This window comes from Oncorhynchus clarkii, chromosome 19 (assembly GCF_045791955.1).
Source record: "Oncorhynchus clarkii lewisi isolate Uvic-CL-2024 chromosome 19, UVic_Ocla_1.0, whole genome shotgun sequence".
NCBI lineage: Eukaryota > Metazoa > Chordata > Actinopteri > Salmoniformes > Salmonidae > Oncorhynchus > Oncorhynchus clarkii.
In genome coordinates, this window is record NC_092165.1 from 62,317,911 (window position 1) to 62,333,952 (window position 16,042).

At 41.1% G+C, this 16,042-nt stretch overlaps 1 protein-coding gene across 1 annotated transcript in view; it reads right to left on the reverse strand.

Annotated features, from left to right (window-relative positions):
* The window catches only part of LOC139375469 (solute carrier family 2, facilitated glucose transporter member 1), a 44,210-nt gene that overhangs the window by 14,226 nt on the left and 13,942 nt on the right, over positions 1-16,042 (reverse strand). Inside the window, exon 5 of the mRNA XM_071117284.1 lies at positions 12,713-12,953. Within this exon, the coding sequence (XP_070973385.1) occupies positions 12,713-12,953 (241 nt within the window). The remainder of the gene's footprint in view (positions 1-12,712; positions 12,954-16,042) is intronic.

Consider the following 16,042-nt stretch of genomic DNA (forward strand, 5'->3'; position numbering starts at 1 on the left):
AGTCTAACAACGCTACTGTTAACCCTGCAGTCTTACAACACTACTGTTAACCCTACAGTCTAACAACACTACTGTTAACCCTGCAACCTACAGTCTAACAACACTATTGTTAACCCTACAGTCTAACAAAACTACTGTTAACCCTACAGTCTAACAACACTACTGTTAACCCTACAGTCTAACAACACTACCGTTAACCCTGCCACCTACAGTCGAACAACACTATTGTTAACCCTACAGTCTAACAACACTACTGTTAACCCTGCAGTCTAACAACACTACTGTTAACCCTGCAGTCTAACAACACTACTGTTAACCCTACAGTCTAACAACACTACTGTTAACCCTACAGTCTAACAACACTCCTGTTAACCCTACTAATGTTAACCCTACAGTCTAACAACACTGCTGTTAAACCTACAGTCTAACAACACTACTGTTAACCCTACAGTCTAACAACACTACTGTTAACCCTAAAGTCTAACAACACCACTGTTAACCCTACAGTCTAACAACACTACTGTTAACCCTACAGTCTAACAACACTACTGTTAACCCCACAGTCTAACAACACTACTGTTAACCCTGCAGTCTAACAACACTACTGTTAACCCTACAGTCTAATAACACTACTGTTAACCCTGCAGTCTAACGGCACTACTGTTAACCCTACAGTCTAACAACACTACTGTTAACCCCACTACTGTTAACCCTATAGTCTAACAACACTACTGTTAACCCTGCAGTCTAACAACACTACTGTTAGCCCCACAGTCTAACAACACTACTGTTAACCCTGCAGTCTAACAACACTACTGTTAACCCTGCCACCTACAGTCTAACAACACTACTGTTAACCCTGCAGTTTAACAACACTACTGTTAACCCTGCAGTCTAACAACACTACTGTTAACCCTGCCACCTACAGTCTAACAACACTACTGTTAACCCTACAGTCTAACAACACTACTGTTAACCCTGCAGTTTAGCAACACTACTGTTAACCCTGCAGTCTAACAACAATACTGTTAACCCTGCCACCTACAGTCTAACAACACTACTGTTAACCCTACAGTCTAACAACACTACTGTTAACCCTACAGTCTAACAACACTACTGTTAACCCTGCAGTCTAACAACACTACTGTTAACCCTGCAGTTTAGCAACACTACTGTTAACCCTGCAACCTACAGTCTAACAACACTACTGTTAACCCTACAGTCTAACAACACTACTGTTAACCCTACAGTCTAACAACACTACTGTTAACCCTGCAGTCTAACAACACTACTGTTAACCCTGCAGTTTAGCAACACTACTGTTAACCCTGCAGTCTAACAACACTACTGTTAACCCTGCCACCTACAGTCTAACAACACTACTGTTAACCCTACAGTCTAACAACACTACTGTTAACCCTACAGTTTAACAACACTACAGTTAACCCTACAGTCTAACAACACTACTGTTAACCCTACAGTCTAACAACACTACTGTTAACCCTACAGTCTAACAACACTACTGTTAACCCTGCCACCTACAGTCTAACAACACTCCTGTTAACCCTACAGTCTAACAACACTACTGTTAACCCTGCAGTTTAGCAACACTACTGTTAACCCTGCAGTCTAACAACACTACTGTTAACCCTGCCACCTACAGTCTAACAACACTACTGTTAACCCTACAGTCTAACAACACTACTGTTAACCCTACAGTCTAACAACACTACAGTTAACCCTACAGTCTAACAACACTACTGTTAACCCTACAGTCTAAGAACACCACTGTTAACCCTACAGTCTAACAACACTACTGTTAACCCTGCAGTCTAACAACACTACTGTTAACCCTACAGTCTAATAACACTACTGTTAACCCTACAGTCTAACAACACTACTGTTAACCCTGCAGTCTAACAACACTACTGTTAACCCTACATTCTAACAACACTACTGTTAACCCTACAGTCTAATAACACTACTGTTAACCCTGCAGTCTAACGACACTACTGTTAATCCTACTAATGTTAACCCTACAGTCTAACAACACTGCTGTTAACCCTACAGTCTAACAACACTACTGTTAACCCTACAGTCTAACAACACTCCTGTTAACCCTACTAATGTTGACCCTACAGTCTAACAACACTGCTGTTAACCCTACAGTCTAACAACACTACTGTTAACCCTACAGTCTAACAACACTACTGTTAACCCTACAGTCTAACAACACTACTGTTAACCCTACTACTATGAACCCTACAGTCTAACAACACTACTGTTAACCCTACAGTCTAACAACACCACTGTTAACCCTACAGTCTAACAACACTACTGTTAACCCTACAGTCTAACAACACTACTGTTAACCCCACAGTCTAACAACACTACTGTTAACCCTGCAGTCTAACGACACTACTGTTAACCCTACAGTCTAACAACAATACTGTTAACCCCACTACTGTTAACCCTATAGTCTAACAACACTACTGTTAACCCTGCAGTCTAGCAACACTACTGTTAGCCCCACAGTCTAACAACACTACTGTTAACCCTGCAGTCTAACAACACTACTGTTAACCCTACAGTCTAATAACACTACTGTTAACCCTGCAGTCTAACGACACTACTGTTAACCCTACAGTCTAACAACACTACTGTTAACCCCACTACTGTTAACCCTATAGTCTAACAACACTACTGTTAACCCTGCAGTCTAACAACACTACTGTTAACCCTACAGTCTAACAACACTACTGTTAACCCTGCAATTTAGCAACACTACTGTTAACCCTGCAGTCTAACAACACTACTGTTAACCCTGCCACCTACAGTCTAACAACACTACTGTTAACCCTACAGTCTAACAACACTACTGTTAACCCTGCAGTTTAGCAACACTACTGTTAACCCTGCAGTCTAACAACAATACTGTTAACCCTGCCACCTACAGTCTAACAACACTACTGTTAACCCTACAGTCTAACAACACTACTGTTAACCCTGCAGTCTAACAACACTACTGTTAACCCTACAGTCTAATAACACTACTGTTAACCCTACAGTCTAACAACACTACTGTTAACCCTGCAGTCTAACAACACTACTGTTAACCCTACATTCTAACAACACTACTGTTAACCCTACAGTCTAATAACACTACTGTTAACCCTGCAGTCTAACGACACTACTGTTAATCCTACTAATGTTAACCCTACAGTCTAACAACACTGCTGTTAACCCTACAGTCTAACAACACTACTGTTAACCCTACAGTCTAACAACACTCCTGTTAACCCTACTAATGTTAACCCTACAGTCTAACAACACTGCTGTTAACCCTACAGTCTAACAACACTACTGTTAACCCTACAGTCTAACAACACTACTGTTAACCCTACTACTATGAACCCTACAGTCTAACAACACTACTGTTAACCCTACAGTCTAACAACACCACTGTTAACCCTACAGTCTAACAACACTACTGTTAACCCTACAGTCTAACAACACTACTGTTAACCCCACAGTCTAACAACACTACTGTTAACCCTGCAGTCTAACAACACTACTGTTAACCCTACAGTCTAACAACACTACTGTTAACCCTACAGTCTAACAACACTACTGTTAACCCCACTACTGTTAACCCTATAGTCTAACAACACTACTGTTAACCCTGCAGTCTAACAACACTACTGTTAACCCCACAGTCTAACAACACTACTGTTAACCCTGCAGTCTAACAACACTACTGTTAACCCTGCCACCTACAGTCTAACAACACTACTGTTAACCCTACAGTCTAACAACACTACTGTTAACCCTGCAGTTTAGCAACACTACTGTTAACCCTGCAGTCTAACAACACTACTGTTAACCCTGCCACCTACAGTCTAACAACACTACTGTTAACCCTACAGTCTAACAACACTACTGTTAACCCTGCAGTTTAGCAACACTACTGTTAACCCTGCAGTCTAACAACAATACTGTTAACCCTGCCACCTACAGTCTAACAACACTACTGTTAACCCTACAGTCTAACAACACTACTGTTAACCCTGCAGTTTAACAACACTACAGTTAACCCTACAGTCTAACAACACTACTGTTAACCCTACAGTCTAACAACACTACTGTTAACCCTGCAGTCTAACAACACTACTGTTAACCCTGCAGTTTAGCAACACTACTGTTAACCCTGCCACCTACAGTCTAACAACACTACTGTTAACCCTATAGTCTAACAACACTACTGTTAACCCTACAGTCTAACAACACTACTGTTAACCCTGCAGTCTAACAACACTACTGTTAACCCTGCAGTTTAGCAACACTACTGTTAACCCTGCAGTCTAACAACACTACTGTTAACCCTGCCACCTACAGTCTAACAACACTACTGTTAACCCTACAGTCTAACAACACTACTGTTAACCCTGCAGTTTAACAACACTACAGTTAACCCTACAGTCTAACAACACTACTGTTAACCCTACAGTCTAACAACACTACTGTTAACCCTACAGTCTAACAACACTACTGTTAACCCTGCCACCTACAGTCTAACAACACTCCTGTTAACCCTACAGTCTAACAACACTACTGTTAACCCTGCAGTTTAGCAACACTACTGTTAACCCTGCAGTCTAACAACACTACTGTTAACCCTGACACCTACAGTCTAACAACACTACTGTTAACCCTACAGTCTAACAACACTACTGTTAACCCTACAGTCTAACAACACTACAGTTAACCCTACAGTCTAACAACACTACTGTTAACCCTACAGTCTAAGAACACCACTGTTAACCCTACAGTCTAACAACACCACTGTTAACCCTACAGTCTAACAACACTACTGTTAACCCTGCAGTCTAACAACACTACTGTTAACCCTACAGTCTAATAACACTACTGTTAACCCTACAGTCTAACAACACTACTGTTAACCCTGCAGTCTAACAACACTACTGTTAACCCTACATTCTAACAACACTACTGTTAACCCTACAGTCTAATAACACTACTGTTAACCCTGCAGTCTAACGACACTACTGTTAACCCTACTAATGTTAACCCTACAGTCTAACAACACTGCTGTTAACCCTACAGTCTAACAACACTACTGTTAACCCTACAGTCTAACAACACTCCTGTTAACCCTACTAATGTTAACCCTACAGTCTAACAACACTGCTGTTAACCCTACAGTCTAACAACACTACTGTTAACCCTACAGTCTAACAACACTGCTGTTAACCCTACAGTCTAACAACACTACTGTTAACCCTACAGTCTAACAACACTACTGTTAACCCTACAGTCTAACAACACTACTGTTAACCCTACTACTATGAACCCTACAGTCTAACAACACTACTGTTAACCCTACAGTCTAACAACACTACTGTTAACCCTACAGTCTAACAACACTGCTGTTAACCCTACAGTCTAACAACACTACTGTTAACCCTACAGTCTAACAACACTACTGTTAACCCTACAGTCTAACAACACTGCTGTTAACCCTACAGTCTAACAACACTACTGTTAACCCTACAGTCTAACAACACTACTGTTAACCCTACAGTCTAACAACACTACTGTTAACCCTACTACTATGAACCCTACAGTCTAACAACACTACTGTTAACCCTACAGTCTAACAACACCACTGTTAACCCTACAGTCTAACAACACTACTGTTAACCCTACAGTCTAACAACACTACTGTTAACCCCACAGTCTAACAACACTACTGTTAACCCTGCAGTCTAACGACACTACTGTTAACCCTACAGTCTAACAACAATACTGTTAACCCCACTACTGTTAACCCTATAGTCTAACAACACTACTGTTAACCCTGCAGTCTAGCAACACTACTGTTAGCCCCACAGTCTAACAACACTACTGTTAACCCTGCAGTCTAACAACACTACTGTTAACCCTACAGTCTAATAACACTACTGTTAACCCTGCAGTCTAACGACACTACTGTTAACCCTACAGTCTAACAACACTACTGTTAACCCTATAGTCTAACAACACTACTGTTAACCCTGCAGTCTAACAACACTACTGTTAACCCTACAGTCTAACAACACTACTGTTAACCCTACAGTCTAACAACACTACTGTTAACCCTACTACTATGAACCCTACAGTCTAACAACACTACTGTTAACCCTACAGTCTAACAACACTACTGTTAACCCTACAGTCTAACAACACTGCTGTTAACCCTACAGTCTAACAACACTACTGTTAACCCTACAGTCTAACAACACTACTGTTAACCCTACAGTCTAACAACACTGCTGTTAACCCTACAGTCTAACAACACTACTGTTAACCCTACAGTCTAACAACACTACTGTTAACCCTACAGTCTAACAACACTACTGTTAACCCTACTACTATGAACCCTACAGTCTAACAACACTACTGTTAACCCTACAGTCTAACAACACCACTGTTAACCCTACAGTCTAACAACACTACTGTTAACCCTACAGTCTAACAACACTACTGTTAACCCCACAGTCTAACAACACTACTGTTAACCCTGCAGTCTAACGACACTACTGTTAACCCTACAGTCTAACAACAATACTGTTAACCCCACTACTGTTAACCCTATAGTCTAACAACACTACTGTTAACCCTGCAGTCTAGCAACACTACTGTTAGCCCCACAGTCTAACAACACTACTGTTAACCCTGCAGTCTAACAACACTACTGTTAACCCTACAGTCTAATAACACTACTGTTAACCCTGCAGTCTAACGACACTACTGTTAACCCTACAGTCTAACAACACTACTGTTAACCCTATAGTCTAACAACACTACTGTTAACCCTGCAGTCTAACAACACTACTGTTAACCCTACAGTCTAACAACACTACTGTTAACCCTGCAATTTAGCAACACTACTGTTAACCCTGCAGTCTAACAACACTACTGTTAACCCTGCCACCTACAGTCTAACAACACTACTGTTAACCCTACAGTCTAACAACACTACTGTTAACCCTGCAGTTTAGCAACACTACTGTTAACCCTGCAGTCTAACAACAATACTGTTAACCCTGCCACCTACAGTCTAACAACACTACTGTTAACCCTACAGTCTAACAACACTACTGTTAACCCTGCAGTCTAACAACACTACTGTTAACCCTACAGTCTAATAACACTACTGTTAACCCTACAGTCTAACAACACTACTGTTAACCCTGCAGGCTAACAACACTACTGTTAACCCTACATTCTAACAACACTACTGTTAACCCTGCAGTCTAACAACACTACTGTTAACCCTACATTCTAACAACACTACTGTTAACCCTACAGTCTAATAACACTACTGTTAACCCTGCAGTCTAACGACACTACTGTTAATCCTACTAATGTTAACCCTACAGTCTAACAACACTGCTGTTAACCCTACAGTCTAACAACACTACTGTTAACCCTACAGTCTAACAACACTCCTGTTAACCCTACTAATGTTAACCCTACAGTCTAACAACACTGCTGTTAACCCTACAGTCTAACAACACTACTGTTAACCCTACAGTCTAACAACACTACTGTTAACCCTACAGTCTAACAACACTACTGTTAACCCTACTACTATGAACCCTACAGTCTAACAACACTACTGTTAACCCTACAGTCTAACAACACCACTGTTAACCCTACAGTCTAACAACACTACTGTTAACCCTACAGTCTAACAACACTACTGTTAACCCCACAGTCTAACAACACTACTGTTAACCCTGCAGTCTAACAACACTACTGTTAACCCTACAGTCTAACGACACTACTGTTAACCCTACAGTCTAACAACACTACTGTTAACCCCACTACTGTTAACCCTATAGTCTAACAACACTACTGTTAACCCTGCAGTCTAACAACACTACTGTTAACCCCACAGTCTAACAACACTACTGTTAACCCTGCAGTCTAACAACACTACTGTTAACCCTGCCACCTACAGTCTAACAACACTACTGTTAACCCTACAGTCTAACAACACTACTGTTAACCCTGCAGTTTAGCAACACTACTGTTAACCCTGCAGTCTAACAACACTACTGTTAACCCTGCCACCTACAGTCTAACAACACTACTGTTAACCCTACAGTCTAACAACACTACTGTTAACCCTGCAGTTTAGCAACACTACTGTTAACCCTGCAGTCTAACAACAATACTGTTAACCCTGCCACCTACAGTCTAACAACACTACTGTTAACCCTACAGTCTAACAACACTACTGTTAACCCTGCAGTTTAACAACACTACAGTTAACCCTACAGTCTAACAACACTACTGTTAACCCTACAGTCTAACAACACTACTGTTAACCCTGCAGTCTAACAACACTACTGTTAACCCTGCAGTTTAGCAACACTACTGTTAACCCTGCCACCTACAGTCTAACAACACTACTGTTAACCCTATAGTCTAACAACACTACTGTTAACCCTACAGTCTAACAACACTACTGTTAACCCTGCAGTCTAACAACACTACTGTTAACCCTGCAGTTTAGCAACACTACTGTTAACCCTGCAGTCTAACAACACTACTGTTAACCCTGCCACCTACAGTCTAACAACACTACTGTTAACCCTACAGTCTAACAACACTACTGTTAACCCTGCAGTTTAACAACACTACAGTTAACCCTACAGTCTAACAACACTACTGTTAACCCTACAGTCTAACAACACTACTGTTAACCCTACAGTCTAACAACACTACTGTTAACCCTGCCACCTACAGTCTAACAACACTCCTGTTAACCCTACAGTCTAACAACACTACTGTTAACCCTGCAGTTTAGCAACACTACTGTTAACCCTGCAATCTAACAACACTACTGTTAACCCTGACACCTACAGTCTAACAACACTACTGTTAACCCTACAGTCTAACAACACTACTGTTAACCCTACAGTCTAACAACACTACAGTTAACCCTACAGTCTAACAACACTACTGTTAACCCTACAGTCTAAGAACACCACTGTTAACCCTACAGTCTAACAACACCACTGTTAACCCTACAGTCTAACAACACTACTGTTAACCCTGCAGTCTAACAACACTACTGTTAACCCTACAGTCTAATAACACTACTGTTAACCCTACAGTCTAACAACACTACTGTTAACCCTGCAGTCTAACAACACTACTGTTAACCCTACATTCTAACAACACTACTGTTAACCCTACAGTCTAATAACACTACTGTTAACCCTGAGGTCTAACGACACTACTGTTAACCCTACTAATGTTAACCCTACAGTCTAACAACACTGCTGTTAACCCTACAGTCTAACAACACTACTGTTAACCCTACAGTCTAACAACACTCCTGTTAACCCTACTAATGTTAACCCTACAGTCTAACAACACTGCTGTTAACCCTACAGTCTAACAACACTACTGTTAACCCTACAGTCTAACAACACTACTGTTAACCCTACAGTCTAACAACACTACTGTTAACCCTACTACTATGAACCCTACAGTCTAACAACACTACTGTTAACCCTACAGTCTAACAACACCACTGTTAACCCTACAGTCTAACAACACTACTGTTAACCCTACAGTCTAACAACACTACTGTTAACCCCACAGTCTAACAACACTACTGTTAACCCTGCAGTCTAACAACACTACTGTTAACCCTACAGTCTAATAACACTACTGTTAACCCTGCAGTCTAACGACACTACTGTTAACCCTACAGTCTAACAACACTACTGTTAACCCCACTACTGTTAACCCTATAGTCTAACAACACTACTGTTAACCCTGCAGTCTAGCAACACTACTGTTAGCCCCACAGTCTAACAACACTACTGTTAACCCTGCAGTCTAACAACACTACTGTTAACCCTGCCACCTACAGTCTAACAACACTACTGTTAACCCTACAGTCTAACAACACTACTGTTAACCCTGCAGTTTAGTAACACTACTGTTAACCCTGCAGTCTAACAACACTACTGTTAACCCTGCCACCTACAGTCTAACAACACTACTGTTAACCCTGCAGTTTAGCAACACTACTGTTAACCCTGCAGTCTAACAACAATACTGTTAACCCTGCAGTTTAACAACACTACAGTTAACCCTACAGTCTAACAACACTACTGTTAACCCTACAGTCTAACAACACTACTGTTAACCCTACAGTCTAACAACACCACTGTTAACCCTACAGTCTAACAACACCACTGTTAACCCTGCAGTCTAACAACACTCACATGCGCACACAGACTGCTGTTCTATAATAATTATAAATGCCATTTAGCAGACAGTTTTATTCAAAGTGACTTACGGTCATACATTTCTCATATGGGTTGTCCCAGGAATCGAACCCACTACCCTGGCATTTCAAGCACCATGCTCTACCAACTGAGCTACAACGGACTACCCACGTTACATTTGTGAACACAGTAGGGTTATACAGTAACACATTCATTATCTATTTTGTATTTCCTATTATGTTTACTGCAGCGTTTCCCAAACTTGGTCCTGGGGACCCCAAGGGGTCCACGTTTTGGTTTATGCCCCAGCATTACACAGCTAATTCAAATAACCAACTAGTCATCAAGCTTTGAGTATTTTAATCAGCTGTGTAGTGCAAGGGTAAAAACAAAACATTGGGATCCACCAGGACCGAGTTTGGAAAACCCTATTGGTCATGATCTATTCTGTATATCCTATTGGGCATTATCTATTCTGTATATCCTATTGGTCATGATCTATTCTGTATCTGCTATTGGTCATTATCTATTCTGTACATACTATTGGTCGTGATCTATTCGGTATATCCTATTGGTCATTATCTATTCTGTATATCCTATTGGTCATTATCTATTCTGTATATCCTATTGGTCTATTCTGTATATCCTATTGGTCATTATCTATTCTGTATATCCTATTGGTCATTATCTATTCTGTATATCCTATTGATCATGATCTATTCTGTATATCCTACTGGTCATTATCTATTCTCTAAATCCTATTGGTCATTATCTATTCTGTATATCCCATTGGTCATTATCTATTCTGTATATCCTATTGGTCATTATCTATTCTGTATATCCTATTGGTCATGATATATTCTGTATATCCTATTGGTCATTATCTATTCTGTATATCCTACTGGTCATTATCTATTCTGTATATCCCATTGGTCATTATCTATTCTGTATATCCTACTGGTCATTATCTATTCTGTATATCCCATTGGTCATTATCTATTCTGTATATCCTACTGGTCATTATCTATTCTGTATATCATATTGGTCATTATTTATTCTGTATATCCGATTGGTCATTATATATTCTGTACATCCTACTGGTCATGATCAATTCTGTATATCCTATTGGTCATTATATATTCTGTATATCCTATTGGTCATTATCTATCCTGTACATCACATTGTGTACATATCAGGATATTACTATGCATACTACCTCTTCTATTCCTTGTTATTCTTGATTTTACTCTTTATAATAGATGTTAATTATTGTAGTGCGATGTTGAGGGAGCTAGTACACAATAATTTATCTGAACCTTTTATACCTGCTGTAAACTGTACTGTAATGTTGAGGGATCTAGCACACAAGCTGAACCATTTATACCTTCTATAAACTGTGTACTTTATGAAAAAAATGTGATTTGATTTCAAATTTACACACGCATGGATGCACATGTAAAGACAGGTAATTTAACTGTACAAATGGGCTCCCGAGTGGCACAGCGGTCTAAGGCACTGCATCTACATGCTAGAGGTGTCACTAAGTCAGTTCAGAACAAATTCTTATTTACAATGACAGCCTACACAAAGTCTGGACGACACTGCCCTATGGGACTCCCAATCACAGCCAATTGTGGTATAGCTTGGAATCGAACCAGTGTCTTCAGTGACACCTCTAGCATTGAGATGTCGTGCCTTAGACCACTGCACCACTCAGGACACCAATGTGTAGTCCATGTAGAAACAGTACCTCTCTTTCTAACTATACAGTATTTAGTCCATGTATCTAATGCACATACATGCCATCTGCCTCAAAGACGAAGGCAGTATTATCAGCAGCACCTGTCTTTTTACTAAAGAAGTTAAGAAATGTTTCAGTAATGTTTCAGGAATAATTCAGTAATGTTTCAGTAATGTTTCAGGTATGTTTCAGGAATGTTTCTGCTACATTTAATCTGCTTTCTTTCTTTTTATTTTCTTTGCCACTCTGAAAGTTCCTCATTGTTACATCTGTCCCACTCTGAAAGTTCCTCATTGTTACATCTGTCCCCCTCTGAAAGTTCCTCATTGTTACATCTGTCCCCCTCTGAAAGTTCCTCATTGTTACATCTGTCCCCCTCTGAAAGTTCCTCATTGTTACATCTGTCCCCCTCTGAAAGTTCCTCATTGTTACATCTGTCCCCCTCTGAAAGTTCCTCATTGTTAAATCTGTCCCCCTCTGAAAGTTCCTCATTGTTACATCTGTCCCCCTCTGAAAGTTCCTCATTGTTACATCTGTCCCCCTCTGAAAGTTGTATCATTGCTGCAGCTTCATTTCAATGAAAGTCATGTTGGAAATCATATCGTGTGAAACAATGTACAGGATCTCTGTCAGGGTGGACAACGTCTATTCTCACCATGCCCAGGAGTATGCCCGTAGCGAAGGAGACCTGATTGAGGGTAGCGAAGGCCCCTCTGAGGTTGGTGGGGGAGACTTCCTGGATGTAGAGAGGGTTGAGACTCATCACAAGGCCACAGAACAGACCGAACACCAGCCGGCCAACGATCAGCATCTCAAAGGACTCATTGGCCTTAGAGGCAAACATCAGACAGGCCCCCACCACCGACAGGGCATTCACTATCAGGATGGAGTTACGCCTGAGGAGAGGAAAGAGGGATTCAATCAATCAACCAATCAGTCAATCAATCAACCAATCAGTCACTATCAGGATGGAGTTACGCCTGAGGAGAGGAAAGAGGGATTCAATCAATCAACCAATCAGTCAATCAATCAACCAATCAGTCACTATCAGGATGGAGTTACGCCTGAGGAGAGGAAAGAGGGATTCAATCAATCAACCAATCAGTCAATCAATCAACCAATCAGTCACTATCAGGATGGAGTTACGCCTGAGGAGAGGAAAGAGGGATTCAATCAATCAACCAATCAGTCAATCAATCAACCAATCAGTCACTATCAGGATGGAATTAAGTCTGAGGAGAGGGACGAGGGATTCAATCAATCAACCAATCAGTCAATCAATCAACCAATCAGTCACTATCAGGATGGAGTTACGCCTGAGGAAAGGGAAGAGGGATTCAATCAATCAACCAATCAGTCAATCAATCAACCAATCAGTCACTATCAGGATGGAGTTACGCCTGAGGAAAGGGAAGAGGGATTCAATCAATCAACCAATCAGTCAATCAATCAACCAATCAGTCACTATCAGGATGGAGTTACGCCTGAGGAGAGGAAAGAGGGATTCAATCAATCAACCAATCAGTCAATCAATCAACCAATCAGTCACTATCAGGATGGAGTTACGCCTGAGAAGAGGGAAGAGGGATTCAATCAATCAACCAATCAGTCAATCAATCAACCAATCAGTCACTATCAGGATGGAGTTACGCCTGAGGAGAGGAAAGAGGGATTCAATCAATCAACCAATCAGTCAATCAATCAACCAATCAGTCACTATCAGGATGGAGTTACGCCTGAGAAGAGGGAAGAGGGATTCAATCAATCAACCAATCAGTCAATCAATCAACCAATCAGTCACTATCAGGATGGAGTTACGCCTGAGGAGAGGAAAGAGGGATTCAATCAATCAACCAATCAGTTACTATCAGGATGGAGTTACGCCTGAGGAGAGGAAAGAGGGATTCAATCAATCAACCAATCAGTCAATCAATCAACCAATCAGTCACTATCAGGATGGAGTTACGCCTGAGGAGAGGAAAGAGGGATTCAATCAATCAACCAATCAGTCAATCAATCAACCAATCAGTCACTATCAGGATGGAGTTACGCCTGAGGAGAGGAAAGAGGGATTCAATCAATCAACCAATCAGTCAATCAATCAACCAATCAGTCACTATCAGGATGGAGTTACGCCTGAGGAGAGGAAAGAGGGATTCAATCAATCAACCAATCAGTCACTATCAGGATGGAGTTACGCCTGAGGAGAGGAAAGAGGGATTCAATCAATCAACCAATCAGTCAATCAATCAACCAATCAGTCACTATCAGGATGGAGTTACGCCTGAGGAGAGGAAAGAGGGATTCAATCAATCAACCAATCGGTCACTATCAGGATGGAGTTACGCCTGAGGAGAGGAAAGAGGGATTCAATCAATCAACCAATCAGTCAATCAATCAACCAATCAGTCACTATCAGGATGGAGTTACGCCTGAGGAGAGGAAAGAGGGATTCAATCAATCAACCAATCAGTCAATCAATCAACCAATCAGTCACTATCAGGATGGAGTTACGCCTGAGGAGAGGAAAGAGGGATTCAATCAATCAACCAATCAGTCAATCAATCAACCAATCAGTCACTATCAGGATGGAGTTACGCCTGAGAAGAGGAAAGAGGGATTCAATCAATCAACCAATCAGTCAATCAATCAACCAATCAGTCACTATCAGGATGGAGTTACGCCTGAGGAGAGGAAAGAGGGATTCAATCAATCAACCAATCAGTCAATCAATCAACCAATCAGTCACTATCAGGATGGAGTTACGCCTGAGGAGAGGAAAGAGGGATTCAATCAATCAACCAATCAGTCAATCAATCAACCAATCAGTCACTATCAGGATGGAGTTACGCCTGAGGAGAGGAAAGAGGGATTCAATCAATCAACCAATCAATCAATCAGTCAATCAATCAACCAATCAGTCACTATCAGGATGGAGTTACGCCTGAGGAGAGGAAAGAGGGATTCAATCAATCAACCAATCAGTCAATCAATCAACCAATCTGTCACTATCAGGATGGAGTTACGCCTGAGAAGAGGAAAGAGGGATTCAATCAATCAACCAATCAGTCAATCAATCAACCAATCAGTCACTATCAGGATGGAGTTACGCCTGAGAAGAGGAAAGAGGGATTCAATCAATCAACCAATCAGTCAATCAATCAACCAATCAGTCACTATCAGGATGGAGTTACGCCTGAGAAGAGGGAAGAGGGATTCAATCAATCAACCAATCAGTCACTATCAGGATGGAGTTACGCCTGAGGAGAGGAAAGAGGGATTCAATCAATCAACCAATCAGTCAATCAATCAACCAATCAGTCACTATCAGGATGGAGTTACGCCTGAGGAGAGGAAAGAGGGATTCAATCAATCAACCAATCAGTCAATCAATCAACCAATCAGTCACTATCAGGATGGAGTTACGCCTGAGGAGAGGAAAGAGGGATTCAATCAATCAACCAATCAGTCACTATCAGGATGGAGTTACGCCTGAGGAGAGGAAAGAGGGATTCAATCAATCAACCAATCAGTCAATCAATCAACCAATCAGTCACTATCAGGATGGAGTTACGCCTGAGGAGAGGAAAGAGGGATTCAATCAATCAACCAATCGGTCACTATCAGGATGGAGTTACGCCTGAGGAGAGGAAAGAGGGATTCAATCAATCAACCAATCAGTCAATCAATCAACCAATCAGTCACTATCAGGATGGAGTTACGCCTGAGGAGAGGAAAGAGGGATTCAATCAATCAACCAATCAGTCAATCAATCAACCAATCAGTCACTATCAGGATGGAGTTACGCCTGAGGAGAGGAAAGAGGGATTCAATCAATCAACCAATCAGTCAATCAATCAACCAATCAGTCACTATCAGGATGGAGTTACGCCTGAGAAGAGGAAAGAGGGATTCAATCAATCAACCAATCAGTCAATCAATCAACCAATCAGTCACTATCAGGATGGAGTTACGCCTGAGGAGA